General features: G+C 43.9%; 2 protein-coding genes across 9 annotated transcripts in view; one reads left to right on the top strand and one right to left on the bottom strand.

Moving 5' to 3' along the window:
- The window catches only part of Gemin5 (gem nuclear organelle associated protein 5), a 45,617-nt gene extending 43,537 nt beyond the window's left edge, over positions 1-2,080 (bottom strand). For all 8 annotated transcript variants that reach the window (XM_034505515.2, XM_034505517.2, XM_076936795.1 and 5 more), the window contains exons 1-2: positions 1,915-2,080; positions 932-1,092 (exon numbers count right to left, since the gene is read on the bottom strand). In XM_034505515.2, coding sequence (XP_034361406.1) covers positions 932-1,092; positions 1,915-2,080 — 327 coding nt within the window. The remainder of the gene's footprint in view (positions 1-931; positions 1,093-1,914) is intronic.
- Positions 2,081-2,161: 81 nt separating this feature from the next.
- On the top strand, positions 2,162-15,114 carry Mrpl22 (mitochondrial ribosomal protein L22). The gene is made up of 7 exons (XM_034505518.2): positions 2,162-4,707; positions 4,788-4,836; positions 8,219-8,336; positions 10,606-10,671; positions 11,352-11,429; positions 12,506-12,575; positions 14,826-15,114. The coding sequence occupies exons 1-7, from the start codon at positions 4,629-4,631 to the stop codon at positions 15,035-15,037; spliced, it is 672 nt and encodes a 223-aa protein (XP_034361409.1). The 5' UTR covers positions 2,162-4,628; the 3' UTR covers positions 15,038-15,114.
- Positions 15,115-16,449: the final 1,335 nt, after the last annotated feature.

The following is a 16,449-nucleotide window of genomic DNA, read 5'->3' as shown; positions in this document are numbered from 1 at the left end:
GAGAGGCAGCTCAGTGGTTAAGAACACTTGCTGCTCTTGCAGAGCTTTGGTTCCCAGCACCCACATGGTGACCAACAATCATCAGTAACTCCAGTTTTCACCTCTTCTCACCACCATAGATACCAGCATACAGGTAAAACACACACACACAAACACACAATATTTATATCAACTCAGCTCATCAGGCTTACTTGGACCTGGAAAGCCTTCTTATCAGCCCTAGTGTTTATTTTATAAGGGCCTATTAGCTCTGTTAGCCTTTGTAGGCCATGCTCTCTGTTGCTGTTCCTGTTATATCATGAAAGCAGCCACAGATAAGAGTTAGTGACTAGGGGCTGGAGAATGAATGGCTTAGTGGTTACAGGCATTGGCTACTCATCCATCGGTCCTAGGTTCAATTCCCAGAGCTCTCATGGTAGTTTTTAACTGTCTATAACAGCATCTGAATGGCCCCTTCTGGTGTGCAGACACACATTAGAAAAACTGCTCATATATATATATAAAAGACTGACCAGATTTAGCCATACTTTAATGTTACTATCATAAATAGGTAGCTTAGTTAACTTGTGGTGTGTCTGTGTTTGTGTCTCTGTCTCTCTTTGAGACAAGGTCTCCTGTAGCTCAAGCTGGCCTTGAACTTCTAATCTTTCTGCCTTCATTTCCCAAGCGCTTCTATTACACCACCATGCCCACGTATACAGTTCTGGGGACTGAGCCCAGGGCTTTGAGTTTGTTAGCCAAGCACTCTACTGACTGAGTTACATCTCCTATACCAGAAACTCTGCTTTCTAAACAAAACATGCATCCAAAAAAAAAAAAAAAAGTTTTGAAAGATTTTCCAACATATCTAACTAATCAACGCAAATTATTAGCATTCCTCCACATGGATGAGTTATATTAAAACATTCTGAGGACTCAGGATGCACATTACCTGATGGAGTGAGTGTTCTGTCACTACAGCCTTGGTCTCTACATCCCAAATCTTCACAGTCCCATCATCTGAGCTGGTGGCACAGAGGTTGTATTGACCAGGGTGATGAGAAAAAGTGAAACCAGATACTCTTTCAGTGTGTCCCACCAACTCTCCTACAACTGCAAGTAAAACCAGACTTGGTTAACTAAACCACTATCCAGACAATAAGACTGCATGTTGTAGGACGAACAAGAAGATAAATAGGAGTCACCTAACACACATGGAAGAGAATCATCCATAGACTAATAACAGAAACGCTGGGTGCCGGCGGTGCTGTACTTAGGGACTTCGTACAGGTTCATTTTCTTTGAATCTTAGTATTCTCATCTATAAAGCAATGTTCCTGTCCTTTGTCGAGCCAGGTTTACAGGCTGAGGACTAGTCCTAGCTCACCGGTGAACGAGAATGCCATATTTACTTAATTTTGCCATAGGTCATAAGGAATATAATAAGTTGGTATTTCCAACCGCAAGGCAAATCAATCATCAATCAATCAATCAATCTTTGGTTTTTGTTTGTTTCATTTTCTTTTGAGTTAGGATCTTGCTATGGAGCCATTGCTATGGTTGGCCTGGAACTCACTTTACGTAGCCTAGGCTGCCTTTGAACGCGCGGCAATCCTCCAGCCTCAGCCTCCCAAGTAGTTGGGATCATGGTGTCTGGCGCAAATTCAGACTCACCCCACTCATCTTAAGTGAAACCAGCACCTCCTAATTGCCCAGCGGGAGCAGAGAAGAGAGAACAGATCCCACCCCAGGGGGCGTCCTAGGTGCCGGCAGGGCCTTGGTAGGTAGGAAGGCCAGGAGCGCCCGAAACGCCTGGTCTAGGCTGGGTCAGCCCCTCCAAGCGTGAGAGGCCACGTGCGCGCGCCGCGGGACCCGGCGACTTACAGACCCCAAAGAGGGTGGCGGGAAGGACTGCGCCGGCCCGTGGGGGCTCACCTCGAAACGGGGGCGCCCCTGGGCTCGCGCCCGCGCCCGGGCCCACGCGGACGAGGAAGACGGAGGTCCGTGCAGCGAAGCCAAAGATGCCTCCGGGCGCCGCGTCGCTGCAGCGCGAGCTGTACCAGTTGGGAGACGCTGGTAGCGTCCGCGGCTCTGGTTTCATCTCCGCGGCCGCCCAGGCTCAGCTGAGGAGCTCCCGTACGGTGGTTCGCAACCGCGGCGTGTAGCGGGAGGGGGAGGGATCTAGTTAAACCCCGCCCCTGAAGGCGGGCGCTACGGAGCGCGCTGAGGCCCAAGCCGCGCCTCTCACTCGCCTGCGCCGCCTAGATCTGAATTCTAGGCCCCAAGGTTAAGCATTTTCCTTAATTATGGATTTTTACCCGTGGAACCCGTCAACCAGCCACTGAGGCTTAATCTTCAAGGCAGTTCAATGTCTCAATTCAGTTTTTTTTTTTTTTTTTTGAACGCTACGTAGTGGCGTACTTTGCCAGTTTTGGGAGGTGTTTTAAAGACAGTTGCAAAAGTGTATTTAACTAAAATACTAAAAGAATGAATCTGAGCTCTGGCTCAGCACTCGAGAAGCTGAGGCAGGAGGATTGCCATATCTCCAGGCCAGGCAGTTTGAGAGCCTGGCAAAATAAATAAAATGAGTCAAGAATCAGAAAGGGCAGGAAGAGATTCTGTAATTGGGTGGGAATTCTGATTCTGGGTTCTTGGTATTCAAAGATTAAAGAGCTGAGGTTTGACCTTCTTTCTGCTTGATGGAGTGCCAATGCTGTGAGGAGAACTGGTTAGTGGCATGGAGGAAAAAAAGAATTGGATTCTGCTTACAGCTCAAACACGGGCAACTTGCTCAGATTCGACGGTACTTCTGTATTGCTGTTTGCCCTTCCTGAATGTGGCATATGAAAACTTGCAATGGCTATCATTAATAGAGAGCCCTTACCTATGTTAGTATAGCCTAAGGGCACTAAATTCAGAGTCACCTGGTTCCACATTGATCACTAGTTTTGTCTGGAGCTTAGGTCCCATCTGTCCCAGACATTTCTCACTTAATAATACTTGCCTTGCTGGATTGCTGGACGAAATAAGGAGATTTAGTAAAATGCAGGTATATGTGGTGGTAAATGCACACGAATGTATTAGCTCATCTCCTATTCAACCTTGAGGTTAGTAGAAACACATTGTGTTGGTCTTTATTATTTATTTGTGTGTGTGCGTGTGTGTTCATATTTCATAATGTGTGTGTATGGAGGTCAGAGGTCAAGGAGTTGGTTCTTTCCTTCCATGATATGGGACCTAGAGACTGAATTCAGCTTGTCAGCTTCTTCAACCAGTGGAACCATCTGGATGACACCCCACCCCATTGTTTTGTTTTGGTTTTTTTGTTTTGGGTTTTTTTTTTTTGTTTTGTTTTTTTTTTGTTTTTTTTTGTTTTTTTTGAGACAGGATCTCACTCTACAGCTCTGACTAACCTGGAACTTGCTTTGTAGACCAGATTGTGTTGAGTTCATAGAAATCTACCTGCTTCTGCTCTCCTGAGTGCTGGGATTAAAAGTGTGGGCCATCATGCCAGGCAATTTGGTTTTTGAAAGAGTTTTCTCAGTAATGTTCATAAATTTGTGTAAGTAGAGCGATCTTTCTTTCCTTCCTCTTTCTCTCTTCTTTTTTTCCCTTCAAGATAGAGTCTCATTGTGTAGTTCTGAGTGGCCTGGAGTTTGCTGCCCAGGGTGACCTCAAACTTGTGGGGATCTTCCTGCTTCAACCACTCATATGCTGGGATTACAAACAAATGCTACTACCAGGCTGCTGCTGCTGCTCCTTCTCCTTCTCCTTCTTCTTTTTTGAAACAAATCCTGGTTTGTGTACCACAGATTCTTTAACACCAATCGCCTACATGCTGATGTTACAGTCATTTCTAACAAGAACCCTGAGGCCCACTGAGGACACAGTTTGATAAGCCAGTCTGCCTCCATCTTAGGCTTAAACGCTATCTTATAGTAAAGACAAACTAGGTTCATTCCTGTTTATGATTAAACCTCTGTTTCTCACTGATTGGGCTCTGCCCCACCTCTAATCTTAACTACAAATGGTTCTATGCATTCTAGAAAATGGCAACTGTGTCTTTGTTTCCAAACTATCTTGTTAATTCTTCCTTTGTTTCAAAAGGTTTTAATGACTACCTTCTTAGGACCACCTTGCAATCATGACTTTGTTTCAGGAGGTTGCTATAACTAACTTATTAGTCTGTTTCTGTTTATAGGACTAACTTACTAGTCTGCTTTTGTTATAATTCTGCTCCTGTAACCCCACCTGGTTAATGCAGAAACCCCCAATCCCTGAGTTATAAAAAACCTTGTCTTCCTGATGTCCAATGCTGCCTTCTCAAACGCTGTCTTAGGAGGAGGCAGCTCCTGTATGCAAGTAAAAAAGCTTGCTTTAATTAATTGCTTTAATTAATTTGGCCATGATGATTTGGATCAATGGTCTTTCTCGTATCTTTGGCCTCAAATTTTTGGGATTAATAGGTTTCTCTGCCCTTCTCAGGCTGTTATGGGGTGATTTTTCTGATTTTCAGTCTTTATGAGGTCATTCACTCCAAAACAAACAAGACTGCTCTGACCAGACTTTACATAAGGACGACGCATTCCTGGTCTCCATGACAACGCACTCTAAATTTCCGGATCGGGGAGGATGGCCTCGGACTGCGCATGTGTATAGCCAGCCGGCATTTGAACTCCGAGGCTTCCGTAGGGTCCAGCATGGCTGCCGCGCTACTGCGAGAGTTGGGTAAAACTTAAGGCATTCTTAGAATTTGGGCAGCAGGAGATAGTGAGACTCAAAGTTGACAGCTTATATTCCTGTTGCAGGTGCACTGTGGGTACCGACCCTGAGGATCTGGGCAACGCAGACGCTGCGGTAAGTGTCCTGCCATGAAGATTCTAGCAGGCTGCGCCTGGTCTGCATCCCTCCCTCACTGTGTACTTGTCTGCCAACCAGTGCTTTAGGCCTCAGGTGGAGGGCAGCTCTGCAGAAAGTGCTCTGTAACCCCGTGAGGACTGTTGCCTCCGAGGGCTCCTCTCAGTGTTTTGTGAACAGCCTTTCCCTATTCCATAGGCACGATTTGACTCTTCGACGTTGAGTGGTATGCTAACAAACATTTCTAGTTATTTCTCTGTTTACTTTCCGTGGGCAAGGACTGTTTGGAGACTCGAGGCTTGCCTGACATTGTACACTCCTCAGTGGTGTTTCTCAGCAACTGGAGTTTGAACCTTTTGCTCTGCAGAGCATTCTGGAGCCTCGGGAGAAAGGCGTTTGTTTGTTTGTTTGTTTGAGTCTGGCTTCTGCTTACCAATCAGAGGCTGGGACCCCAGGCCATTCAGTGTCGCGCTAGGAAACAAGTGTTCCTGTGCAGTTGAGTTAGTACCTGCATGGATCTGTAGGGTACATAGGAATTTTCCATTGCATATATAGTACTTGCAAATGAATTGCTTCGTTTGGAGTAATATTTTGATTTAATATAATTATAGAAGTTTGGTATTTGCTTGAAATGGGTTTAAGACCCATTTCAGTCTGGAGTATTCATAAAATCGGTAAGTTATTCATGAAACTTTGTCCTTATTAATTCATGGCATACTTAATTTACCAAACATCATATTAATTGCCAAATCTGTATTGAGATTTTGAAAAATGCAAGGCAGTGCTTCATGAGGAATGACAGTATGTCCCTCGCTCTGAAGAAATCTTGTTTAATAGTTTATCATAATGGCTTCTTAGAAGGATTGAAGTCAGAGCTGAGTAGTTTATGGTTCTGTCATCCTGCTCTGAGTGACGATATAAAGCAATGTTAGAGGCCTTAGAGACATTGGCTCTTTCCTCTTTCTTATATATATGAAAACCGAGGCCCAAAGAAGTGACAGTATGCCCTCTGGCTTTAACTATGTAGAAATGTAAACACCCATGATTCAAACTGGAGAGGAAAGTTTGAAGGCCTAGAGATCACAGGCACATTGGGAGGGGAGACAAGACATAACTGTTTAGTGAATCTCATTTTCAGTAACACCGGCCATCAGTGCTATGCCGTGCTGGATACTGTGGGATGTGAAGTATTAATTAGTTTTCCAACAACAGAATGAAGCCCATTTTGCTCTCATACTACATATAATTATATCTGAAGTTTATTGAGAGTCCTAAGTGCTGGGTTAAGGATTTTACTAAATTTTTTATTTGTGCTGTTTTGCTATGGCCTTAAATATATCTGATAGGTTTAGTTATCAAAGATGATACCATGAAGGTATTATCTTTGCTAATGTTTGGGTTGTCCCATTTTGCTCTGTGGGGTTGGCCACAGGTGTCTCCCAAGTCCCTTTCCTGGGCTTCTGTGGTCTAGCTTGCTTGGTTTGTGGTCTGGAAAACTGTATCTTGCTTCCGATGCATACTTTCTGCGTTAGATGTTGTGACCAGCCATTTCCTCCAGATGTTTGGTTCTTTTTAGTAAGGAATTTTCAAGAACATAATCTTCGGACTAGAGTGGTCATCACTTCCAGTTGGGTCACTGTTTCTAGGCTTCATTTAGTATAAGAAATTTCAGTTCTCTTATTATGTAGGTATTTATGTAGGTATCTGCTAAGACCCTCAGTTGTCAGTGACACTGAGAAATAGAATTATAGATAAAAGATAGATATAATCATGGGGTCTTGAGAGATGGCTCAGCCGTTACTCCACTGGTTGTTCTTTCAGAGGCTCTGGGTCCAATTCCCAGAACCACAAGTTGGCTAACAACTGTCTGTAACTCCAATTCCAGGGCATCCAATGCTCTGTTCTCTCCTCCAAGAGTAATGCATATCCATGGTGCAGCTGTCCTTACAAGCAAAATACCCAAATGCATATAATAAAAGTAAGTCTTTATAACATATAAATAAAAAAATGGGGTTGGTGGTGCACATCTTTGATTCCAGCACTCGGGATGCAGAGGCAGGTGGATGTCTGTATGCCAGCCTGGTCTATAGAGAGCTCTAGGACAGCCAGGACTACATAGAGAGAACCTATCTCAAAAAAGCCACACACAGAATTAAAATATATAAATAATAAAATAATAATCACTCATTTTTCTAACCTCAACAATGCATTTTTCAGCTAAAGGAAGACATGATCATCCTTGTTTCAGAAGGGGCTCCATGCAGTGCTCAAGCACAGAAAGAGGGGTTGCACTTTGGTGAGGCGATGGCAGAGGCTATTGTAGTTGTGGCAGACAGCAGTCCTGAACTAGGGTGGTGGCAGTAGGAAGGAGATGAGGCCAAGCATTTGAGAGAGTTCTTGGTAGCATCAGTAATACTTGGTGACTGGCTCTGACAGAGAAGTTGAAGATGCATAGTAGAACATCCAAGAAAGGTTTCTTTAGTGATGTATTTAGTGATGTCATGCTACTGGGGAAGACAGGATAAACTGGACATTTGGGGTGTGGAGGCCATGGAGTCGTGGATTAAGGTCTTCATCACCAAGTCCTAGACAGTTAACCAGCATTAACAGTAGTCATTTCAACCCCCACTTGCCTCTCTGATGGCTTCCAGTATTTGACATTCACTGATAGCATTGACGTCTCCTGAGGACAGCCCACAGTTCTCAGTTCTGTCCCTTTGTGTAGGGGATAAAGGCCTCTGCTGTCTGTGGGGGTGCGTGTCTTCACCTTCTGCGAGGTGAATTGTTTTTAAGAGCTATCTATCCATATGTGGCACACGCCTTTAATCCCAGCACTTGGGAGGCAGAGGTGGCAGATCTCTGTGATTTTGAGGCTAGCCTGGTCTACATAGTGAGTTTCAGGACAGCCAGGGTTACATGGTGTGACCCCCTAAGTCAAATCCACCCCCGCTAAAAAAGTTTTGAAGCCACTCTGCCGTCCTCTGCTGCCCTTCCTGTGCTTTAGTTTTACATTGCCTTCTGGTTCTCTTACTTGTCTTGTGTATTCAGCAAGGTTGGGTAACTGCACAGATCAGATAAAGAGTAAGTTCATTGCATCTTCTTTCAATCTTTTTTTGGACTAAGCTGACTTACCCCAGAAAGTCAGCATTCATCAGTCAGTCAGGGCAGAGTGTGGGCTAATACCAGCTCCCATTTGCCGTATACGAGTCACTGGCATTCACTCTTAGTCTCCAGTAAACCAGCTTTGTAGTGTCCAGATAATGCATTCTGTTAGTGAACTTCCGATTGAGAGCCTGAAGTTGTCAGGGTGGTGGTGTTGTGGCTCCCGGAACTGCAGACAAGTTCCAAGTTTCTGTTGTCTTACGGGCTTCCTTCCTTTCAGAGTTTTACCCCAGTCATGTATCCACACAAGTGCTTCTCTTGACATTTCTCGAAGATGGGAGAAGAAGAATAAGATTGTTTACCCACCTCAACTCCCTGGTGAACCTCGGAGACCAGCAGTAAGTTTATAGGTAGAAGTAATCCCCTAATTTTAAAATTAATTTTTATTTTCTTATGAGTCTGGTCTTATCCTGGTTTTGAATTCAATACTTAGCACAAGCTGGTTTTGAACTCACAGAACTCTGCCTGCCTCTGCCTCCCAAGTACCAGGATTGACGGTGTGTACCACCATGCCCTGCCTGACCAGTACTGGTGTTCTTATGTGCCAAGCAGTGAGGTTTTTGTTCCTGGTTAAAGGGGCATTGTGAAATAATTCACATGTTCTAATTAACTGACCTAACCATACCAGATTACCTCTGGACCTTAGATTGCCTGTGCTGTGGCTTGTTTGCTTGCCTTTACCTAGCCTCCTAAACTGACCTAAGGGTTTGAGATGCTGATTTTGACTATATGAGGCTTGTAGGTGACGTCATCGTCGTCATGTATCCCTGGTAGCTCTCTCTCTATGGACCAGGCTGCCCTCAAACTGACAGAGGTCTGCCTGCCTCTGCATCCTGAGCACTGGGATTGAAGTTGTGTGCCAGCACACCCAGCTGATAACTTACTGATAGTGAAGCCTAGTGAGTTGGAAAACGTTGCTTTAAACATTGTATATTTGAATTTAGACACAATTACAGTTTTGTTTCTTTTTCTAATGTACAAACCTTTAAACTTCTGGTTTGTATTGAATCATTGGATGCCTACCAAAGAGGTATCTTTTTTTTTTTTAGCTGCTCAGTAATAAAATCATTATGTTGCATACTTCAGATTGTCAGAAACTATTCTAGTGGTATGTAAAGCAAAGTCCAGCCTGAAGTGAATTTATGGAGGCATGCATACACAACTGCTAAAAGGCTTGGGAACTACATGTGAGCACTACTACATCCAGTGTATGCAGTGCTATGGCTCAAAGCCAGGCAGACATTCTAACAACTGAGCTACAACTCCAACCATCTATTAAAAAAAAAAAAAAAAAACTTTTAGTTAAAAATATTTTTTTAAAAAAATTTTTAAGTGGTGGGAGGGCCAATAGTGGGAAGAAGGTGGACTTTTAGAGTCTGCAGGGAACTTTGGGTGTGTCTTAGTGAAGGTTTCTATGTCTGTGAAGAGACATTGTGACCACGACAACTCTTTTATTTATTTTTTTAATTTATTTATTTTATGTATACGAGTACACCATTGCTCTCTTTAGACACACCAGAAGAGGGCATCAGACCCCATTACAGATGTTTGTGAGCCACCATGTGGTAGCCGGGAATTAAACTCAGGACCTCTGGAAGAACATTCAGTACTCTTAACCGCTGAGCCATCTCTCTAGCCCCACATGACAACTCTTATAAAGGAAAATATTTAATTGGGCCTAGCTTACAGTTCAGAGGTTTAGTCCATTATTGCCATAGTGGGCAGCATGGTGGCATGCGGGTAGACATGATGTGGAAGAGGAAGCTAAGAGTTCTCTATCGAGATCTGCAGACTCCTGAGAAGGAAGTACTGCCTCTGACCTGAACTTCTGAAACCTCAAAGCCCACTTGCAATGACACACTTTCTCCACCAAGGCCACATGCACTCTAACAAGGCCGCATCATGTCCCAAGCCTTTCAAATCACGCTGCTCCCTGTCAGCCTATGGGGGCCATTTTCATTCAAACCACCACAGGAGGCACCCATGCTGGACCTGGCTCCCTCCCAGGCCTGGCTATTCTCTCTGCTCACAGATTTTTAGGTCTTGAAGAAATCACTTGGTTTGTCAGTTTCAGTATACAAAAGGATTATAAAATGGCTCCTCTCCCAACTGAACTTACTAAAAAGTGCTTTGTGAATTGTGAATTATTTAATATCTACTTGGTTAAGAAATTATAGTTTCAGGTCTGGAGAGGTGGCTCAGTGGTTAAGAACCCTTGTTCTTGCAAAGGGCCTGAGTTCAATTCCCAGCACCCATATGTAATTTCAGTTCCAGGGGAACTAGTGCCTTCTGACCTCCAAGGGCACCAGGTATGCACCTGATGCACATCTGTGCAGACAAAATATGCATACATAGAAAGTAAATAAATTTGAAGAGATTATAGTTTCTGTTTCTTTCTTAATAATCTTTTTATTTATTTATTTTTTAACATAATGAGACTTTGAAAAAAGGCAAATTTGTCTAAGGACTCTCTAGAATCTTTGCAGTGTTTTGTTTTGTTTCCTGTGACAAGTTTTGTCATTGGGCATAGAGTATGGGAACTAATAGCTATGCCACTGTCACTTTGATGAACCTGCTGTAACATGTTTTTTTTCCCCTACTTGCAAGGAAATTTACCATTGTCGGAGACAAATAAAATACAGCAAGGACAAGATGTGGTACCTGGCAAAGATGGTAAGCTAACATGACTACTCCCAAGAAGCTGTGGGTTCCTCCTGAGGACTGGAATATGAATGGTTATTATTCCAATTTCCCAAGGATTAGGATTAGTGTCATTGTGTGTTTAGTGACCAGCAGGTTATCAAGAGAGACACTACATCATAGTGGAAACCCAGACTTGAAGCCAGGGCAGCAGAATTGCCAACAGCCAGAGGACCTAGGGTGCCTGCTTGCTCAGCTGTAGTAGTTTTAATATCGTGGCACAGTAGGTTCTTAAATGTTTATCTTGGTGAAGGGAGAGAAAACCCAGGACACTTGCTTACTTACCTTTACAAAGAGGTTTAACCTCAGGCTACTGTTGGTTCTTGTGTATTTTTAGTGAGGAGCAGAGAGAAATGCAGCGGATACAGAATCATTTATCCCCTATTAGGTGGAGGAGTGTGGTTGGTGTAAGTCTGTCTTCCAGTCATGTCTGCCTTAATAATTCTGAAACCGTTACACATAAAGCTGTTGGTTTTGTCTTGCAGCACTTAAGTTTGGTTATAACCAAGGGGTAGGATCCCTTTCAAACCTCTGGTTTTCTATTTTGCTTGGGTTTAACGCAACAGTTTCCAGAATTGTACTGTACAGCTCTCACTGTCACTGAAGGGGAATATTGCTTTTGCGTTTGTACATTCATCTGTGTCCCCCTTTAGATACGAGGCTTGTCCATTGATCAGGCTTTGGCTCAGCTGGAGTTCAATGATAAAAAGGGGGCTCAGATTATTAAAGAGGTAAGCCTTGGTGGATGGGAGGGATGGGCGTGCAGCCATCTTTAAGCCTTAATCCTGGATTCTTGAAATTCATGGTATACGTGTATTTTTTTATGAGATGGAGACTTGTTGCTTTCGGTTTTATTAAGTCTCTCTCTCATATCCTTTGTCCCTGAGAATTAGGTGCTTTTCATTCTTCACATGGGTTTCTTCAGGTGCCTTTATATGAATTGTTGGTGGAATGATTGATTAGAAGCCTTTTTTTTTTTTTTTTTTAATATATATATATATAACTTGGAGCTTATTTTGAGGGTGGTAGGTACTGAAGATAAAACCCAGGGCCTAGTGTATGCCAAGGAGTTACTCTACCAACAAGCTGCATTTCCATCCCAGATGTGGTTTTTTTTGTTTTTTTTTTTTTTAAAGAGTCCTTTCTGATGGTTGGGGAACCAACTTCCACAATGAGAGCTTATGATTTTATGTGAGTGATTAAGTGGAGGAAGCTGTGGCATCCACCCAGGAAACTTGGAAGTGTGCTGTGTCTAATGCTTCTCTTGTGGTTGTGGGTTTGTATTTGTATGTAGGTGGGCCCCAGGGTTGCCAACACCTCACTGGGTGCAGTGCTAATGTGCAGGCATATGGCTGTTTCCTGACTCAGATTCAGTGTCTTTGCCAATGGCGTGGCCTAGGGGTGTGGGCTGTCCTCCCTTCCCTTACAGAGCCTCCAAGGCTCAGCAGGATGGATGGTGGCTCCTAAGTCGTTCTGAGGAAGAAATCCGCACAGTACCATTTTTCTTGATACAACCAGCAATTGAAGTTCATTGTGGCTGGTGTAGTTACAAATGCACACCTGGAAGACAAAGGCAGGCCCATCTCTGTGAGTTCCAAGGCATGGAGAGCTACAAAGTGATAACTTGTCTTGAAAAAACAAAACCCACCAATAAATAAATAAATAAATAAATAAATAAATAAATAAATAAAAGTTCACTGTGAAGTGTAGGCTTGAATAGGTATGTTTTAGACAACAAAAGATGAGATATTTAATTACACTTTAGTTCAGAATCAGCTCTATGAGCCAGCTTCTCTTGTCATTTAAGGTTCTCTTAGAAGCACAAGACATGGCAGTGAGAGACCATAATGTGGAATTCAGATCCAACTTACACATAGGTAAGACTTTTTCCATCTTCAACACCTGGGGTGTGTCTGGTATCTGAATACTTAGGCCAGTTGCCTGTTGGCAAGGACCTTCTGTAGCCTTTAGCCCCGCAGTGTCAGTATGTCATGAGTGGTAGACTTGCTATCATCTCACTGTCTGTTCTGAATGGGGCTGAGGGCGTGAAGTCTCGCCCCAGTGGTTATTACACAAGGGTTCTAGGAGCGGCTCGTGCTGCCACCCTTTACTTATGATAAACTGAGAATGGCCACAAACTACCTAAAAGATAGATTAATCCTCAGTTGTGGTGCCCACACTTTAGTGCCAGTACCTAGGAGGCAGAAGCAGATGGCTCTCTGTGGGCCAGTCTGGTCTACATAGCAAGTTCTAGGACAGCTAGAATTACATAGATTATTGGGGGCAGAGGTGGTGGACAGAAAAGATAGATTAATTGTCAAGTGGAAGGAGTTGAATAAAGGTTCACATGTAAACTTTAAGGGTCATTTTTGTTCTGTTTTAAAGACTTATTTTATGTGTCTGAATGCTCTATCTGCATGTACATTTGCATGCCAAAAGAGGGCATCAGATCACGTTATAGCTGGTTGTGAGCTATAAGTGGTTGCTGGGAATTGAATTCAGGACTTCTGGAAGAATAGCCAGTGTTCTTAATTTCTGAACCATTGCTCCAGCTCGTAAAGGTCATTTTATAATGTGTCTCTGTCATAAGAATGACTGAAATGGAGTCTTCTAGTAATCGGGCTAAAAGACCTGCTAATCTGTACAGGAGAAACACAGGCAGACCAAAACCACTGAATCATCCAATTAATGAGCAAGCAAATGGGCTGGAGAGATGCCTCAGTGGTTAAGAGCAATGACTGCTCTGTCAGAGGTCCTGAGTTCAATTCCCAGCAACCACATGGTGGCTCACAACCATCTGTAATAGGGTCTGGTACCCTCTTCTGGTGTGTCTGAAGACAGCGACAGTGTACCCACATATATGAAATAAATAAATCTTTTAAAAAAAATGAGCAAGCAAATGAATTACATAATTCTTAAGAGAATAATATAAAATACATGAAAAAAAGTTCAACATCCTTAGCCAGGTTGGGCTGTGGGAGCCTTAAACACTCAGAAACTAAAAACAGACCGAGCACCTGGTGCAGCTGCACCATCCTGAGCACACACCCAAAGGACTCTGAGTCAGCATACCATAGATACTTGGACAGCCGTGTTACTGGGGCACTGTTGAGAGTACACATGCACAGGCCACGGCGTGCGCCATAGATGGAGTCAGGAGACAGTTCTGCAGAGTCACATCTCTTCGCACCTTTATGTGGGTTCCAAGGGCAAACTCATGTTGTCAGGCTTGCGTGGCAGCTGCTTTATGAATGAGCTGTTTGCAGTCTCATTCCTGCCTTATCTACCTGGGTGCTGGGGATGCAATTTTCCTTTGCCTGTAGTCTGTCCCCCATGCTCATCTCATCTCTTGTTTGTGTGCCTCTTAAACATGGTCAGTGTCAGTGTGCCCCATCATCTGCCTAACCAAGCCAAGTGTGCTTGCACTAGGAACAGGGATGGGGAGATTCTGCTTCAGGTCAGGTCTCTCTCTCTCTGGGATGACTCTTTTTTTTTTCTATTTTTATTTCTGAGACTTAGTCTCATGTAGCTAAGACTGGCCTCAAACTTGTGGTATAGTTAAGGATGACTTTGAAATCCTAATTGTCCTGCCTCTGCTTCCTGGATTACAGGTACAAGTACCATGCCTAGTCTCAGGGAACAGATACAAGTACCATGCCTAGTCTCAGGGAACAGGTACAAGTACCATGCCTAGTCTCAGGGAACAGGTACAAGTACCATGCCTAGTCTCAGGGAACAGGTACACGTACCATGCCTAGTCTCAGGGAACAGGTACAAGTACCATGCCTAGTCTCAGGGATGCCTCTTGGCATCTCTTTCATCCTATCAGCCTTAGTCAGACTTGTTTGATTCATGAAACTTGCTGTTAACTGAAGCCATTATTGTATTGTCTTTCTGTCCTATATAATGTGGCAGTGGGTCCACGCCTCATCCAGAGCAGTGCATGGTTGCAAGTTAGTGCTCAAATGTTGACTTGTGTTTGAGAGGACTGTGTGCTAGCCAACCACCAAGCTCCTGTACTTTTAGGATCTACTGAAAGATAGATGGGTCAGGACCTGCTCAGCTGGTACAGATGCAGTCCTATGGATAGCAGACATTTCCCATAATTCTCTTTCCTTCCTCTGTAGCTGAGTCTACCTCAGGTCGAGGCCAGTGCCTGAAGCGCATCCGTTACCATGGCCGAGGTCGCTTTGGCATCATGGAGAAGGTCTATTGCCACTATTTTGTGAAGCTGGTGGAAGGACCCCCACCCCAACCTGAAGCACCCAAGACAGCAGTTGACCACGCCAAGGAGTATATTCAGCAGCTTCGCAGCCGGACCATCATCCACACTCTATGAGATCTGTGCCGGTCATTCTGGCTCCACAGTGTATATATTTTACATTTACTTGAAAAAGTAAAAACAAATGATTTTTATGCTTTTGCATTGAATTATTGAAGAGTAGTCTATAACTGCAAAGTTTTGGGTGTGGGTGTGGGTGTGTGGGTGGTAGGTATCCTGGTGTGCATGTGCAGAGGCCAGAGGAGTTTTCAAGAGGACTGGAAGCCACCTTACCACTGCATTCTAAAACCAGCCAGTAGGTGGCACTCTCTCCATGGCAACAATCAGATACCAAAGTACTCCGGTGACTCTCATAGATAGCTCCCTCAGATGGCATTGGCATTTTGATGTGGATTGCTTGAATCTGTATGTTACTCATAGTAGGAACACTTTAATCAACATCCACAATTCCTGGCTCTTCCTATTTTGTTGTTGTGTTTGTTTGTTTTTGATTTTTGAGACAGGATTTCTCTAGGTAGCCCTGGCTGTCCTGGAACTTGCCACACTTCTTAATCCTTCCAAAATAGTTCAACTAGCTGGGGACCAAATATATATGAGCCTATGGGGACATTCTTATTCAAACTACCATAATTTTATTCCATTTAATTTTATTACTTTATATGTATGGGTGTTTTGCCTGTATATGTGTCTGTGCACTGTGTTAATGCAGTGCTGCAGAAATCAGAAGAGGGCTTTAGATCTAGTTACAAATGGTTGTCAGCTATCATGTGGGTGCTGGGAATTGGACCTGGGTCCTCCTCAAGAGCAGCAAGTGCTCCTAACTGCTGTGCTTCCTCTCCAGCCTGCATATTCTTGACATATCTTGACAAAGGTGCGGGAAACAAGGAGAAATGACAGGTACGATGTGTGTATGCACACACAGAAGAATAAAATGTCCGTCTCTCTGCTTCTGCAAATCACAGCTCGGAATGAATCAAAGACCCAAGTGCAGCTAGAAATGGGGGGTGGGGGTGAGGGGGGAGAGAAAACAAAGTTCATGGTGCTGGTCAAGAAGAGTCCACACATGGCTTCTGTCTAGCTGATAGTATCCAAGCAGCAGAGGCCGCTGGGTGAGCAGAATCTCCAGTGAGATTAAAGGGCAGGATCCACACCCACAGGAGCTGAACAGAATGCAATTTCAGCCCATTGAGGAATTGAGTACCTTTAATTCCAGCACTCAGGAGCCAGAGGCAAGTGGGCCTCTGTGAGTTTGAGGCCAGCCTGGTCTACATATCGAGTTCTAGGCTAACCAGGGCTACACTCTCTCCAAAACAAAACAACCCAATGTTTAAAATAAGCAGATGATGTGAGTATCCCTTTGGGAAATAAATACCAGTAGCCCAGGGTTAGATGAGAGCCTGTGTCGTTAGGACTGCCCCTCGGGTGCAACCCTGTCACTCCTGGGGAGACACAGAGGCAGTGTCCGAACA

Source organism: Arvicanthis niloticus, chromosome 6 (assembly GCF_011762505.2).
Source record: "Arvicanthis niloticus isolate mArvNil1 chromosome 6, mArvNil1.pat.X, whole genome shotgun sequence".
Lineage (NCBI taxonomy): Eukaryota > Metazoa > Chordata > Mammalia > Rodentia > Muridae > Arvicanthis > Arvicanthis niloticus.
This window is presented reverse-complemented; position numbering and strand designations above follow the sequence as displayed.